This window comes from Lynx canadensis, chromosome B1, assembly GCF_007474595.2.
Source record: "Lynx canadensis isolate LIC74 chromosome B1, mLynCan4.pri.v2, whole genome shotgun sequence".
Taxonomy (NCBI): Eukaryota; Metazoa; Chordata; class Mammalia; order Carnivora; family Felidae; genus Lynx; species Lynx canadensis.
The window spans coordinates 5,932,776-5,948,834 of record NC_044306.2 but is presented as its reverse complement, the minus strand read 5'-3'; the positions used below and the strand labels follow the sequence as shown (position 1 = coordinate 5,948,834).

Below are 16,059 nucleotides of genomic sequence, written 5' to 3'. Positions count from 1 at the left end.
TGATCCACTGGGAGCAGCGAAGCCCACAGGGCAGGGAGGCGCTGTACCCACACCGAGTCAAGGAGCCTGTGTGTCCCTAAGTCAGGAGCAAGAAACAGAGGACACTTTTAATACCAGCAGCTGAAGACGCTTAGCACACTTTTCAAAAAGCTGACAAGCAGTGAGACATGTCATTGGGCATAAATTCTGAGGTCACACTGCCTAGGTTCAGGTCCTGGACTGGCCAATCACAAACTCTATGAACTTTTACGAGCTGCTTGACCTCGCTGGCCTAGTTTTCTCGTGAACAAAATGGGGGTGGGTGACAAGGGTAACCATTTAGTAGGGCTAGTGGGGGAGTTAAACGAAACACAGTATGTAAGATACCCAGAAGAGCACCTGTGACACAGGAAAAATGAAATCTGTGTTACATACTATTACTTGTGTCCAACTTACGTAAAATAAATCCATCAAGTGTGAAATAAAAAGAGATTATTTAAGATAAATGGGTAAATAATTCCAACACACACCAAACAGATTATAAAATAAGCCACACGTGGGACACCTGGGTGGCTCAGTTGGTTAAGCATCCGACTCTTGATTTTGGCTCAGGTCAGGATCTCACAGTTCGTGAGTTCGAGCCCTGCTTCCACCTCCATGCTGATGGCACAGAGTCTGCTTGCGATTCTCTCTCCCCCTCTGTCTGCCCCTCCTGAGCTCTCTCTCTCAAAATAAATAAATAAACTTAAAAAAATAAATAAATAAGCCACACATGAAAGGGAGCTGTAGTTTAAACTCCTAATACCTCCACACTGTTCTGTCATCTATCCCTGCTGTGACTTTCATAGGATATTCTGTAACATTTCAAGCACTTTGAACAGCTAGCTCTTTGCGGGGGTCACTGATTCTTATTTGGGCCCTACTGTCAGCTAAAACTAGGTGGTTATATCACATTTCTTAAAATTTACTCAAAGGAAAGCTGTAAGCATGAAAAATGATCATTCAAAGCATAACACAGGCTTCCACATTTAAAAGGTGTATGTATAATATATAATTCTAATTCTATTCTAATACTTGGCTAAAATGTTTTTTTATTGTTTATGTATTTTTGAGAGAGAGAGACAGAGCACAAGCAGGGGAGGGGCAGAGAGACAGCGAGACACAGAATCCGAAGCAGGTTCCAGGCTCCAAGCTGTCAGCACAGGGCCCGATGCGGGGCTCGAACTCACAAACCGTGAGATCATGACCTGAGCCGAAATCAGACACTTGACCGACTGAGCCCCCCAGGAGCCCCTCTGATACTCTGCTTCCAAACAGAAATCCATCTATCTTCTAAATTTCTCAATGATCTTTCCACACCTCACGGACACTCAGTCATATGCTCCTTGTAGTCATGATATACGGTGTGAAACGAGCAGCCCTGTGTTGTCAGTAACACAGTCTACAATGCATGCGAATTAGTACTTATAGCACGGTTTTTTTTTTAAACAACGAGCAATAGTTTCTGTGCCAAGAGAGCAAATTCCTGGGAGAAAAACCGTTGGAATCCCAGGTGATTTAACTGATGAAATTTCTCATATGCTAATTGCATTACAATACCTATTTTTTTATTACCTAATTCCAGTGAAATTCATGAATTCTAGTTTTTAGCTGTTCTTCACATCAGAAGAAACTCCAAATACGAAAATCATAATATTCTCAAAGTTTAAATATATCACAGAAAAGAAAATAACTTTACCTGAACACAAAGTATCACGTGAAATGTTCCAAGCTTCACACGGGGACTTAAATGGGTCATCGTGAGACTTCTCAAGCAGCTGGGAAGCTGAAAACATAACCGAACCCTTCATCAGATGCACCTCTGACTCGTGGGAGCCCACGGCAAACCCACTGGTTCTGCTCTCCCACACCACACCAACATCGATTTATGCCTGTTAGTTCACACTCCCGACTTACTACAAAACGGTAAGCACAAAAAACTCTTACTCAAATCTGCTGCAGATGGTGAGATTCGTAAAAACTAATCTACATAAGTCATGTTTTTTTAATTTTATTTTTTATTTTTATTTTTTTTATCTTTGAGACAGAGAGAGACAGAGCATGAGCAGGGGAGGGGCAGAGAGAGAGGGAGACACAGAATCCGAAGCAGGCTCCAGGCTGCGGGCTGTCGGCACAGAGCCTGACGTGGGGCTCGAACTCACGGACTGTGAGATCATGACCTGAGCTGAAGTCGGATGCTAAACTGAGTCACCCAGGAGCCCCTACATAAATCATGTTATAAAAAGGATTAAATTTAGGATAATTAGAATTAGAAGAGATTTTGAAAAGTCAGTTTGCCTGGGCCTAAGCAGAAGCCCAACACAGGTAAACAAATATTCTCAATTCATCTTGTTGTCTGATAGTCAAGGCTCCTTCTTCTAGAAGCAACAGTTAGCCCTGTAACTAGAGCAGCGGTTCTAAGCCCTGGGCATCTTGGCTCCCAGTGGGTGACGGTCACGTCTGCAGACATCACTGGATGTCACGTGGGTGTGACCTGAATACTGCTGGTGTGTAGTGAGTAGGCAGAGGCCAGGGATGCTGCGAGACACCCTGCCAGTCACAGGACAGCACCTTCCCACCACCCCTCACGTGCCCTCAACAAAGAACTGATCAGCCCAAAATGTCGATAGTGTCAAGGTTGAGAAACCTCAGAGATTTCACAGAAAAAATCCAGGACATCAATCACTTAACAAGTAAGGTCACAAATATCATCTTCAAAGGCTGTGCAGACGACAAACCAGAAACAAGAAAGATGTTTTGGTCTCATACCCAAAGATGTTTGTTAAAGAGACTCACAGCATGCTTTCTTGAGGAAACATAAGCAGACAATTTAAACCAAGATAAGAGAGGTGAGCACAGAGAGAAGTGTTTCAGATGTTGAATTCTGAGCTGTGCTGGACGCAGTCAAGTGGTAGAATTCACACCGCAAAGTAACGGCACAACGCTTGAGGCATATAAAGTATACACGTGATGAGACAGTGAGCGGAACACTGCTCGCTCCCTAGCTCCACATCCACGCCCCCCTCCTCTTAACAACAGAAATCTCATTCTATCAGTGTAGCCATGCTCTCGTAAAAGACCGTTTTCAGCCTTGTTTGTAGTCTCCTTCTCAGGCTAAATCTACTACAGTTCCCCTTGGCTGTCATCCTGGGTGACACTGGTCATCAGGCAAATCAAACTACGTGGATGAACACAATACAAAGGACTGTGCTTTATTTCTTGGATTATCTGGAGTCGTTTTTTGCCTCTACAGTTCTCTAGCCATAAATGCTTACAACCAAGAAGAGCTGTAAGACTGAGTCCTATTGGATCGAACTTCTGGTATACCAGGTTGCCCACAGGAAGCTAGCTCAGCTGGGAGGCACAGACATTTTAAAGCGGAAGCCAGGCACCAAAGAAGACTAAGCAGAAAAATGAGACACAAGCCTCTTGAAAACCACGGAATAGCCACCCTATGACTTGTGCTTAGGACTCCTTTGACGTGGTGGAAACATGCACCTGTATCTAATCTGAGCCGCTGGTTTTGTTTGTTACACGCGGCCAAAGCTAACCTTAACCGATACAGGTGCCCACTGCACGTTCACATACAAATATAAATTCAAGATAGGCTGAAATAAACCATAAAGGTAACAGGAAAAGACACACAACAATTTTAAAATCTTGTGGTGGGGGAGTTCTGAGCGTCAGGGGAATCCTGGATGCCCTAAGGAAAAAACGAACAGATTTGTCTACATTAAATGTAATGTTTCTGCTTCATAAAAGTTGCTGCATGTTAAATGAGAAAACAAAAGATTTTGAGTATTTCAATCAACAATATATTTACTGAGTGCCTACTACGAATGCACACTGGGCTCCACGCTAGCCACGAGAAAATGTTGCGACATATGACGATTATTGTGCATGATATAAAAAAGACCCTCACAAATCAGAAAAACAGGCAACTGGACAAAAACATATAATTCACAAAGATAATGCAAAAGTTGTAATTACTGATAGAATCAATAACGTAAAAATACGTTCCTCTCATAAAAAGTGACCTCAAAAGCTAATTAAACAAAGAAATGCGGTTTTTCTATCCCAAACTGAAAAAGATACGGAATCACACCATTTTCCCAAACCTGGAGAAACTGGCTCATAAACAGTGGGCGACGGTAAAATGCCATTTTGAAAGGCAAAAATTTTAAATTCCATCTTTATGAGTTAATACTATTGAAATACACAGGACTACACAGATTTACTGAGAAGCAGGTCTACTGGCATACGGATTTTAACAGTGAACAGGAAATGGAAAGCCTTATGACCACAAATAGGAAAATGGTTAAACAAAACACAAGAACCATACCATGCAATTTAAGAAGAATAAAGACTTGCAGCACTATTTCTAATAAAGAAAAATTGGGAAAACCTCCACTAACAGACGATTCAGTATCCAAACTCTAAACTACTCCGCAGCATCTTAAAAAGAGAAAAGAAAAGAAAGGGAGAAGTAGGGTCCATACCTACTGATTTGGAAAAAACCTCCAAGCCACTTGTAAGGTTAAAAAAAAAAAAAAAAAAAAAAGGCTTAAAATAATAGGTACGCCAGATTCAATTTAGGTGAAGAAAGACTACAGGTCCACAGCACACAGAAAGATACAGAAGCCTGTGCACGTAGGCGTATGCCACACCAGAAACAATGCGGAAAAACACACCAACTTAAAATGTGGGTTACCCGTGGGCGGATGAGAATTCGATGGGAACCCAGATGGGTGTTCACTATGAGCCACATGCTGGTAAATGTTTTATGAAAATGTGCTCACACGTTATTTAACCGGAAATTTTAAAGATAGCCCAAATAAAGAAAAACATAAACTCATGCAGGAGATAATTAGTCTAAAGCAAATGCTCTCAAAAGAAGAGCCTGGTTTATTATTTAAAAAAAAAAAAAAATCCCAAAGATATTAAAAATCACAAAGGGCTACAAAAAATAGATTCTCAACCTATACATCCAAAAAGTACACGCCCAATATATGCTTAAAATATATGCTTTAAAAATCTTAATGAAGCCTAAGATTTTCTGGAGGAAAATATTAACACAGTCCACCCTGAAATAGGTAAAAATCTATTAGAATCAGGAAACAAGTGAAGTATCTAGGGAAGAAGGAAAAAACCTTCCCCCCACAGTTCACTCAGCAAGTGCTCTGCTCCCTTTATAAAGTGTGCACACTTACAGGTAGGTGACAGGTTCTCCCTTTTCTCCTTCATCTGCTGTAACCTCTTCTGCATGGTGTTGTGCTGGCCGCTGCACATTTTAATTGTGGGACTGTACACCAATGAGCCATTAGATTCAAATAAGAGAACAGGGACATCATTATCTGAAAATAAACAAAAATCCAATTTTAAGCTTTAAAAAAAAAAAGCCTTCTTACTGCAACCATCTGATTCGTTTCAAGGGAACACCCCGCGGCCCATCCCCACAGTCCTCCTCCTCCCCTTCACCATCATCACCTACTACGGCCAATGCTCTGTCATCAGCCTACCACCTCCACGATCATCAACACTGGCACTAAAACTGCTCACATCTGCTGAGAAACGCCCACCTGCCAGGGACTGTGCACTAAGAACTATCCGTGCACCATTTCATTCAACCTCTCCCCAAACCGTGCAGCAGGTATCAGAATTTAAAGATGAAGAAACCAAGAAACAAAGTTAATTTGTATGTGCCCAGGCTTACACACCTAGTGAGAAGGGAAAGCCAGAACGCAATCTGGCTCCGAACTGTTGGTGAGGAGAGTCGGGGTACGTCACCCCAAACGTGCCGCTTTGGCAAAGGGGTTACCATGGGCAAAGTGTAGTCACATAACAGCAGGTGAAAAGAAAGGCACTCTGACACCCCCTAGCCCAGCTTCTTCCTCAAGACAGGAGATAAAACTCCCCCTTTGAGAGGTGTACCCCCTGCACATTATCACCAGGGATGGGGAGCTGAGGCCAAGAGACTCCTGTAAAACAGACCTTGTTAAAATAACCCGTGTTCTCTTTTGGTCCTTCTTATGTCACTCTTCCACGGCTGCCCCTCTCCGTTCAACATCAGCACGAAAGTTCTACCACTGCATTGGGCCTTCAATTCCTTTGAGAGCCCCCATGTCACAGAAAACGTACAAGCATGTACACTTTTCTCCTGTTAGTCTGTCTTTGGTAACAGATCCCCAGCTGAGAACCGAAGATGTGTGCGGGGAAAGTTCTCTCTTCCAGTAGTTTTCAGCCTGGGTTATAGAAACCACCACCACTCACCAAGCCTCCCTGACCTCCAACACATGTGCGCACACACACACATGCACACACAAACACACGAACTCTGAGGTCAGGAGTCCTCCAGCCATGAAATGAGGGCTAAATTGTGTGTCAGTGCACAGGTGTGCCTTTTTCTGGAATCCGTACCTTGCTCAAAGAGAACTTTAGGGCTCTGACCACCTCCCCTCACCCACCAAACAAAAAAACCCACCAAAAATCATTCAGTATCTTCTCCTTTGTGACTCTTAAGCCTGAACAACTCTAACTACAATTTTGACAATATGCAGACATATGTCAGTTGTATCTTTAACACCTTTTATTTGCAGTATTTTGATTTTTATTAAGATATAAATTTGATTTTTTATCTATCAGTACTTTGCCCAACTCTTTTCAAATCCAGCATCACTGGTGTAGGAAGAAGGCCCAAATGGCAAGAGGATGAAGGAGGCAGAGAGGTCTGGTGCTGCCGTGAGGCTGGAGAGGAGACCGGATCAGAGGCCATGCTGTGCCGCAGGACATGTTAAACACAGGGTTTCATCCGAAAGACGCTTCCTGACCATGACACTGTTGACGCTGAAGCCCTAGGTGGGGTGTCCCCCTGACTTCTGGTTTACACCCTTCTGACCCTAGTCAGCTGACAGATGGTAAGGACACAGTGCCTCACGGGGCCCAGTCAAGGAGCCGCATGAAGGGCTCATATGGGGTTGATGCAGGCTTAGAGGGAATCAAGCAATCACTCGGAAGCAGGAGTCAGGATCCTCGCAAAGAAGGGGCATCAGGCAGAAAGTGACGTCAAGAACTACCGGGTGTTTCTGGCTGGAGCAGCACAGCAGACCAGACGGTCAGAGTGAGGCTGTAAAGGAGGGACCAGTACAGCACAAGAGAAAGACTTGACTCTCGGACAGGGGATGACTCAGCACGAGAATGAACGATACAGGCACGGTGTGTGGACAATTATCTGGCAGCACCATGCAGGCCAAATGTTCGTCAATTCTGCTGTGTTACTATGACAGATTCAAAGCAACGCTTGATAATTCTACATAAAAAATTTCAGAACACAGAGAATTTGTGACATGGCAACATACACTAAAACAAAAAACTAGAGAAATGAATGTTTCCTTTTTCTATGCTATACACTATATAGTTACCGAAATTGCTTACATGCATCAATGGCATGTTGGGACTGGCCAGAAACCCTGAATTTAGGTGGTGAAAAAGGCAAAAAAGAGAAATACGAAAAACATATAGTACTTTAGAGTTTCATGAGGTCCTAAAGTATTTCCCTAAATCATTAAAAGAACACATGTAGGGGTGCCTGGGTAGCCCAGTTAGTTAAGTGTCCAACTCTTCTTGATTTCAGCTCAGGTCAGGATCTCATGGTTCCTGAGTTCGAGCCCTATGTTGAGCGTTGACAGCCTGGAGCCTGCTTGGGACTCTCTCTCTCTCTCTCTCTCTCTCTCTCTCTCTCTCTCAAAATAAATAAATGAACTTAAAAAAAAAAAAAAAAGGGGCGCCTGGGTGGCGCAGTCGGTTAAGCGTCCGACTTCAGCCAGGTCACCATCTCACGGTCCGGGAGTTCGAGCCCCGCGTCAGGCTCTGGGCTGATGGCTCAGAGCCTGGAGCCTGTTTCCGATTCTGTGTCTCCCTCTCTCTCTGCTCCTCCCCCGTTCATGCTCTGTCTCTCTCTGTCCCAAAAATAAATAAACGTTGAAAAAAAAATTTAAAAAAAAAAAAAAAAAAAAAAGAATACATCTAACAACAACAACAACAAAAAAATTTCAATTTTAAAAATGGGCAGAGGATCTAAACAAGACATTTTTCCAAAGAAGATATATAAATGGCCAACAGGCACATAAAAGAGACTCAACATCATTCAACACCAAGGAAATGCAAATCAAAATCACAGTGAGATTCCAACCACATATTAGAACAGCTATCATTAAACAGATAAGAAATAACAAGTGTTGGCGAGGACGTGCAGAAAAGGAACTCTTGTACACTCGTGACAGAAATGTAAATTGGTGCAGCCGTTGTGGAAAACTCTATGGAGGTTTCTCAAAAAACTAAAAACAGAACTTCCGTATGATCCAGCATTCCACTTTTGGAAATCTACCTGAAGGAAACAAAAACACTAATGTGAAAATATATCTGCACGCCCATCTCACTGCAGCATTAATTACAAAGGCCAAACAAGGAAACAACCTAAATGTCCATCTATGGATTAAGGGAAACGTGGGTATGTGTATACACACACACACGACTATTATTTGACCATAAAAAAAGAACAAAACCTTGCCATTGATGATAACATGGATAGGCCCTGAGGGCATTATGCTACGTGAAATAAGTCATTTAATGAAAAAGATAATACTGTATGTTATCTCTTATATGTGTAATCTATAAACAAAATCAGAAAACAAAAACAGAAAACCAACCTCATGGATACAGAAAACAGACTGGTGGCTGTCTGAGGCCCGGAGTCGGGGAGTGAGGAAAATGGGCGAAAGGGGTCGAAAAGCACAAATTCCCAGTTGTAAAACGAGCAAGGCATGGGGGTGTAATGCACGTCAGGGGGACTACAGTTAATACTGTACTGAAAGTAGCTGGGAAACTGGGTCTTGAAAGTTCTATCCTGAGGAAAAAAATGTTTTATAACTATGTATGGTGATAGATGTTAAGTGGACTTGTGATCATTTTACAATATACACATGGGATCACTATACTGTACATCACAAACCAGTATGTTATACCAATCAGACTTCAAAAAAACCCCAGAAATGATTCTATGACTAAATACATTAAGGACAAAAATGTCTCTATTTTTTGATTCCACAGAAGCAGCCTCTTGCTACCAGAAATGAAAAATGTAGGTAACTGATCTTCTACAGTGAATACAGAATATTAAAACCCTTGTGCAAGGTGCAACCATAAACAAAAGTGATTGTGCCACTGTTCCAGTGCTGTAATGTTTTACAAGTAATTCAAGACAGGAATAGAGTATCTTGAAGGCAAGTAATGCCTACACAGAGAAAAAAGAAATACAAAAGCTATATAAACTACAAATGATGTCTACATAAAAGCATCAGGGAACCACTGAAGAGAGCAGGACCAGATGAGTCAAGATTCTGGAGAGGGGGAATGCTCAGAGGCCAGCTACTAAGCAGAGGATGCCTTCACCCCCAGGAGGATTTATCATTAAAGGGCCTGGGGCAAGAGGCTGAAGGTCTGGTCTTTGAGCACTAAGAGAGCAGCTGCTGAGAAATAAAAGTACAAGCAAAGAGAAGACAGAGCCAACAGTTTGTTAGTATCAACAAACTCAAGAGAAAACCAAAAGCTTCCCCACTGAACAGGGCAGAGTAGAAATCCAGTCCTTGCATGCATGTGATTTCACCCTCAAGAAAGTTGCCAAACTCTGAAGCTACAAGAGGCAGGATCCCAAAAGCGAAGCAGTGTGTGATGTAAAGTTCTCTGTGGTTTATTTTCTCTGGAAGCTGAGAGCCAGCCAGGGGAAGGGGTCCTAGTTACGACTGCAGGCTCTCAGTGGAAAGGTCTAGATGGCCACAGCCTGGTATCACTGTCATATCAGAAGTCTACCAAGCCTTACCAAAATCCGAGAAGTTCCTATTCAAATCAGTCCAGATAAAGCCTACTCCGTGGGCTTAGCGGAGGAAACTGGAAACTCGGTATCTAAGAAAGTAATATTGTCTAGAGTTTCAAACATACTTTATAACTAATGACTTGCCTTCAATTACAAAAGCCATCATTCCTACTGAGACAGGGCTAGATGACAAAAGGCAGGAGGAAAAAAACATACAAAACAACAGAGCAGAGGCATTCAAGATCTTGCAGATAAGAAGAAAAAATGTGAGTGATTTAATCAGAATAGCAGAATCTATTACAAAAAGGGAAACCCTAGAACTGCAAAATAAAATAACCAAAATTATGAACTCAAAAGATGAGTTTTATAGCAGATTACACGAAGCAGAACGTATTAGTGAACTGTAAAGAAAAGGTCAATAGACAATATAGAAACTGATACACAGAGGGGAAAAAACAATTCAAGCACCTCTGTGAACTCCAAGTAGGATATTTAAAAAGAAAACTGGCCCATGAACATAAAATTCAAACTGTTGAAGGCAAAAAAGCAAACAAAATGCAGAGTTAAAAGGAAATAACTTTAAAAAAACAAAAATATAACTGTGGGCTAATTTGCAAATAGGTATCATGAAAACTCAAAGACAATAGAAATATGTTTCTTCTTTTTTTTCCAGCTTTACTGAGGAATAATTGACAAATAAAAATTATATATATTTAAGGTAAAAAAAAAAAAAAAAAAAGAATTGAGGCACCTGGGTGGCTCAGTAGGTTAAGCATGTGACTTCAGCTCAGGTCATGATCTCACGGTCCATGGGTTCGAGCCCTGCATCAGGCTCTGGGCTGACAGCTCAGAGCCTGGAGCCTGCTTCAGATTCTGTGTCTCCCTCTCTGCTCTCCCCTCACTCTCACTCTGTCTCTCTCTCAAAAAATAAACATTAAAAAAAAAAAATCAAAAGAAAAAAAAGAATGTATCATCTAACAGTTGCCTATTTTGAGTAACAAAACAAAAACACCAAGTATGAGGTAAAACTACAAAGTTAGATATAAAATAACAAAGAAATAAACAGGAACTTATTAGAATAGGGCTTCTTATCAAAATCTATTCTTCCATAATGATTCCTGAAAATAAAAAGTTCTATCAATTTGGTGAGCAACCCCAAGACTGCGTGGCTGATTAGCTCAAATCCACGGCCCCACAAGCAGCCACGGTCAAGCTTCCGCAGGCTGGACCTACGGAGTCCCCCCTTACCAGTGTCCACCCTGGATGCCACTGGTCATCAGACACGTGAAACCAGACGTCCACCAGAACAAGTGCCCAGGACCACGCTGTCTGTCTGGACTCACCCAGAGTTGTTTTTTGCCTCTGGAGCTCTGTAGCCATTTTCTGAAATTTCTTCTGAAGTCTTTTATCATGTTCTGGCGTTTTAGGAATAAAATCTTTGGGCTGCATACACTTACGCTGTGCAAAAAGGACATAAAAATGAATACTTTATTGCAACCCTTTCATGTGCATTTGGTATCTTTTATAACACTGCAAATAAAACCATCTTAAAGAGGTACTTCTTGCACTGCATGTGTAATAGCAACAGTCATTTCTTTCTGTGCATCTGTAAAAATATCAGAATTTTAAGAATAAATACTGTGCTCTAAGTAGCTCTGTTTTCTCAGGCATTTTCTCCTGACATGCTCCCAGCATTCTTACTTTCCATGAAAGTTCTTAAAGGAAATTAGTCTTTTCTTTATTTTGGTTACTCTGTTATCTCTCCCCCTCCCCCCACCAAAATTATGACATAGTAACAAAATACAAAAGCAATTTTTTAACTACCAGAAAAAAGAACCATTATTTAATCTTGCCCTATTGTCTTTAAATCACAGTAATTCTATTCAGCCAGTGAAACCCAAAAGCTCTAAACACACACAGAAGGTGTGACGCACAGGATGAAGCCCAAGGCTTGTAACCAAAAAGTCTTGGGTGAATTTTCTCACACCTACGCTCGTGTTCTTGACCAAGCATCCTGCTCTCATTCATTATTTAACGAAAATGTTGTGTCAGGCACTGGTCTGGAAACAGAAAAAGATTCTTGCTATCAGGAGCTTATGCTTTATTAATGAATGACAGAAAATAAACCACAATTAATAAGTAAAACAAATTATATGTGTGAAAATAAACATAATTAGTAAGTAAAATAAATTGTATGTGTGTCGGGAGGGTTAATTCCAGCAGACCTGGAACTGGCCTCAACTGTTTTCCCCGAAGTACACGCACAGCATGCGACGTACTGATGAACAATGTTGCTTTGTAACCGAGAGTCCAAAGCATCTGGGGGCATTTGTATTCTCAAGGCCTGTCCACTGCTTATCACCAGCGGGAGGGCTCCGCTGTTGGGGGAGGTAATACACTCACAACAAGGGTACACGACCACGAACCGTAAGAGGCTCCCCCCACCCGCCTCCCTGTCACCGAGTGCTCCACAGACTCCCCAGCACGGTCACGTAGAGTCCTGCGGATCTTCACGGGCAACTGAACCCTACAAAACGGCCACCATGACTACAGTGCGTCAGCAAGGGGAAAGCACTACAGACCAAAGGAGCACAGTAGGCGAGTGGGGCGCCAGGCAGTCGGCAGAGGCGGGAACTGCCACAGCACACAGGACAGTCGGAGGGGGTCTCACGGAGAAAGGAACCCGGGTACAAAGCCCCACCGAAGTCAGAAAAATGGTCACATCATGGAGTTTGGGGGGAGCAGCTTCCAGACAGAGGGAACAGAAAACGTACCGGCTCTAAATCACAAACGTGCTTGGGATATGTGCGCAACAGCAGGGAAGAGGGTCAGGTTGGCAGCAGAAAGAGTGAGGGAGGGGCAAGCCGAGACCCTCCTCCAAAAGCCCAAGAGACTACGGTCTGCAGTCACGTTCACTCTGCAATTGCACTTAGAAGAGGGAAAGGGAATGTTTTCAGGCACAAGCAAACAAAGCGTATAAGCTGTCGTGACTTAGGACTCATATTAGGAAAAATGACAAAGATTAGTAATATCCAGGTGTGGTCACTGTGTAAACAGGGGCGACTGTTCGCATCAGAGAGCATGCACATTTCAACCCAGTAATTTCATCTCTAGATTCTACACCTGGAGCAATTAACTCAAACATGTCACATACACAATGTGCTGACTGAAAACCCACAATGATTTAAGGGTGCATGAATCCAAGAAAGGCACATTTATGCCATAGAGTACAATAGGGACAAGTGAAGACGGCCTACATATGCTGTCATGAAATAGTCAAAAACACACTGTTAAGTGAAGAAGAAAGCAGCAATCTCCCAAACAACATGTGTAACATTGGAGAACCTCAATCGTACAAAACACGCGCGAGCATGCACACATGTGTGCGTGTGCGTACTGGCTTCATCTGTGTACATTCAGTGTTTTACAATGAAAATACACTCGTATGATTAATGTGTTTTAAAAACATGTACTTTATTTTTAAAACGCAAACACAGAGGGGCATCTGGGTGGCTAAGTAGGTTAAGTGTCCGACTTCAGCTCAGGTCATGATCTCAAGGTTTGTGAGTTTGAGCCCTGTGTCAGGCTCTGTGCTAACAGCTTGGAGCCTGGGACTCTGTCTCTCTCTCTCTCTCTCTTTCTCTCTGCCCATTTCCCCCCCTCAAAAATAAATAAAAACATTTAAAAAAATTAAACCAAAAAACCACAGCAGACACAGCTATTGCTAAGTGTATCACAGAGAGTCAAGAGCCTTGCACACTCTATTTCACCTATACCTGAATGAGATCTGAGCGGACAGAGACTGAAGTTAAGTGCACCCCGTCAGTGCACTACAAATCCTGGCTGGCCTGACATAAATGGAATGGAGATAGAGGATTTAGTATTTACAGAAAATCTGAGGCACCCATGGGAACGTCTTCTCTAATCTACAGGAAATGTATGGTTCTAGTCTGTCTAATTCACTTTGGAGAAAGTCTGCAAATCTCTTCTCCAACGGGCATTCTCATGCGCAAAGGGACTCTTAAGTTTCATAGTAAACCAGCTTACCCTCAAATAAAGAAATCACAAAGTTTTCAAATAATAAGAGTGAAAATGCTGTAGTTCAAATATGGATTAGACCTCAAAGTGTCTTTATGTCTGCACAGATTTTCAATAAACAACTTATTTACTAAATAACTTGGATATTTCTGCTTCAGACTTTTGAGATTTTCCAGCTAAACAGCAGAACAAAGGTATTTTGCTGCCGACATAACAAACCGAATTCTGAAGTAGTTCCCAGAGCACCTGGATGTTTGCTGGTCTCTTGCAACTTTTAGCTTTCTGTTGGGCAAACACATCTCCTTCCACTTCTCACAAATTTAAAGGATAAGTGATTTCTGTAACTTTCTTAAAAAGGCTACATGAAAAGAACAATACCAGCAGCAGCAATACTTAAGACAACTCTTGAATACATTCTAAAGAGTTTCATTTTCTAGGAATAGAAGAACGAATAAATTCATAGTTGCCACTGTCCATATTGAAATCACATACTTACTTTTTTTTTAATTAGGCTTGGTAAGTGTTCCCTGGTGTTAGCTGCAGGGAAGAGTGATTCATCAATATGTACTCCAGCTGTCCTGCATCTGTATAATTAAATTGATACAGCATAATGAGCATTTGTTTCTGTTAAATTCACATAGCATTAAATCTGCACATATGTCAGTTACCAATTTAAGAAATGTACAGGCCATTTTAATAGACGTGGCTTTTAAAGTAAGTATATCTAGGGGCACCTGGGTGGCTCAGTTAGTTAGGCGTCTGACTTCAGCTCTGGTCATGATCTCACAGCTTGTGAGTTCAAGCCCCGCGTTGGGCTTGTGCTGACAGCTCGGAGCCTGGAGCCTGCTTCAGACTCTGTGTCTCCCTCTCTCTCTGCCCCGTCCCCACTCATGATTGACTGATTGATCTCTCTCTCTCTCTCTCTCAAAAATAAACATTAAAAAATAAATTAAGTACATTTATAAACAAATACACAGGGCAATATAAATTCAACTTGTCAAAGTATTCTCTACACAGTGTTTAGAGTGTAAGAGTAGAAGCAGGCAGCAGGTAAAGGAAGCACAATTTTTCTGCGATAACTTTAGTAACATCCTTCAAAATGATCAGTGCATGGCACACACACAATTTAAGCACATGTTACTAAAGGAATAATATGAAAGTAAACAGGACAAAAAATGAGTAATGTAGAGATAGAAGGTTCCTAAAGAAACGAGGCTGGCAAGTTTATCTTGGCCCCAAAACTGGGTTCTCTGTCTTGTGTGTTTCACCTGGAGAGCAGGGTGGGCCGATGACAGCTACTCCGGGCTGTGCCCCACCCCCCAGACCTGTCTGCCCCACAACCCGCGATTCCGTTCTCGCTCTGCAGCCCTTCACCTCCCTCCCTGTCTTGGGAATCCTCAGACCATTACCTACTTCTAAGCATTCAGGTGCTCAAATCTAAACAATTACAATAATTTTCTAAATGATCTCCTTACATATACTTTCTACTCTTCCCATTCATTTATATTATTAATACTGAAAGATGAAGCATATAACATTTTGCTCATCTCCCCACAACCCAATCAAAAGCCTTTGATCACTCCTATGTTAACAGAATAATTTCACCTGTTGTTTCAGTCTTTTTAAAAGTACGGCCCCTAAACCCAACTCTGACCATATTTCATTACATTGTCACTGTTCAACATCTGTATGCAAATGACAGATGAAAATATAATTAAAATACAATGCAAAAAAAAAAAGAATAGGGCAAATATATCCATATTCATATAGAAAGCTCTCTAAAATAGATTAAGAACAAAAACACAACTTCAGCAGGGACATATGGGACTGTATACTGTATATAATATGGTAAAGTATTTCTCATCGTAAGCAGTCTGGAAGATTACGCACCACACTGACAAGAGTATTTATCACTAGACTTAAGGAATCTCAAAGGGTGGTCAGAAGACCTCTAGGGTCCCCAAGACACTTCTGAGGGCATGTGAGGTCAAAACTACTTTTAGCACAAGACCTCATTTGCCTTTTTCACTTCTCACTCTCTCACTAGCACACGACGGGGTTAAAGCCAAGTGACACCTGTGATCCCGATACAGTAAACGCAGAGGCAGATTTGGAATGCAACTGTCTTTTTATTA

At 41.9% G+C, this 16,059-nt stretch overlaps 1 protein-coding gene across 1 annotated transcript in view; it reads right to left on the bottom strand.

Moving 5' to 3' along the window:
* MCPH1 (microcephalin 1) overlaps nt 1-16,059 on the bottom strand; it is a 271,811-nt gene that overhangs the window by 219,353 nt on the left and 36,399 nt on the right. Inside the window, 4 exon segments of the mRNA XM_030312052.2 lie at nt 1,718-1,804; nt 5,229-5,372; nt 11,230-11,344; nt 14,421-14,508. Coding sequence (XP_030167912.1) covers nt 1,718-1,804; nt 5,229-5,372; nt 11,230-11,344; nt 14,421-14,508 — 434 coding nt within the window.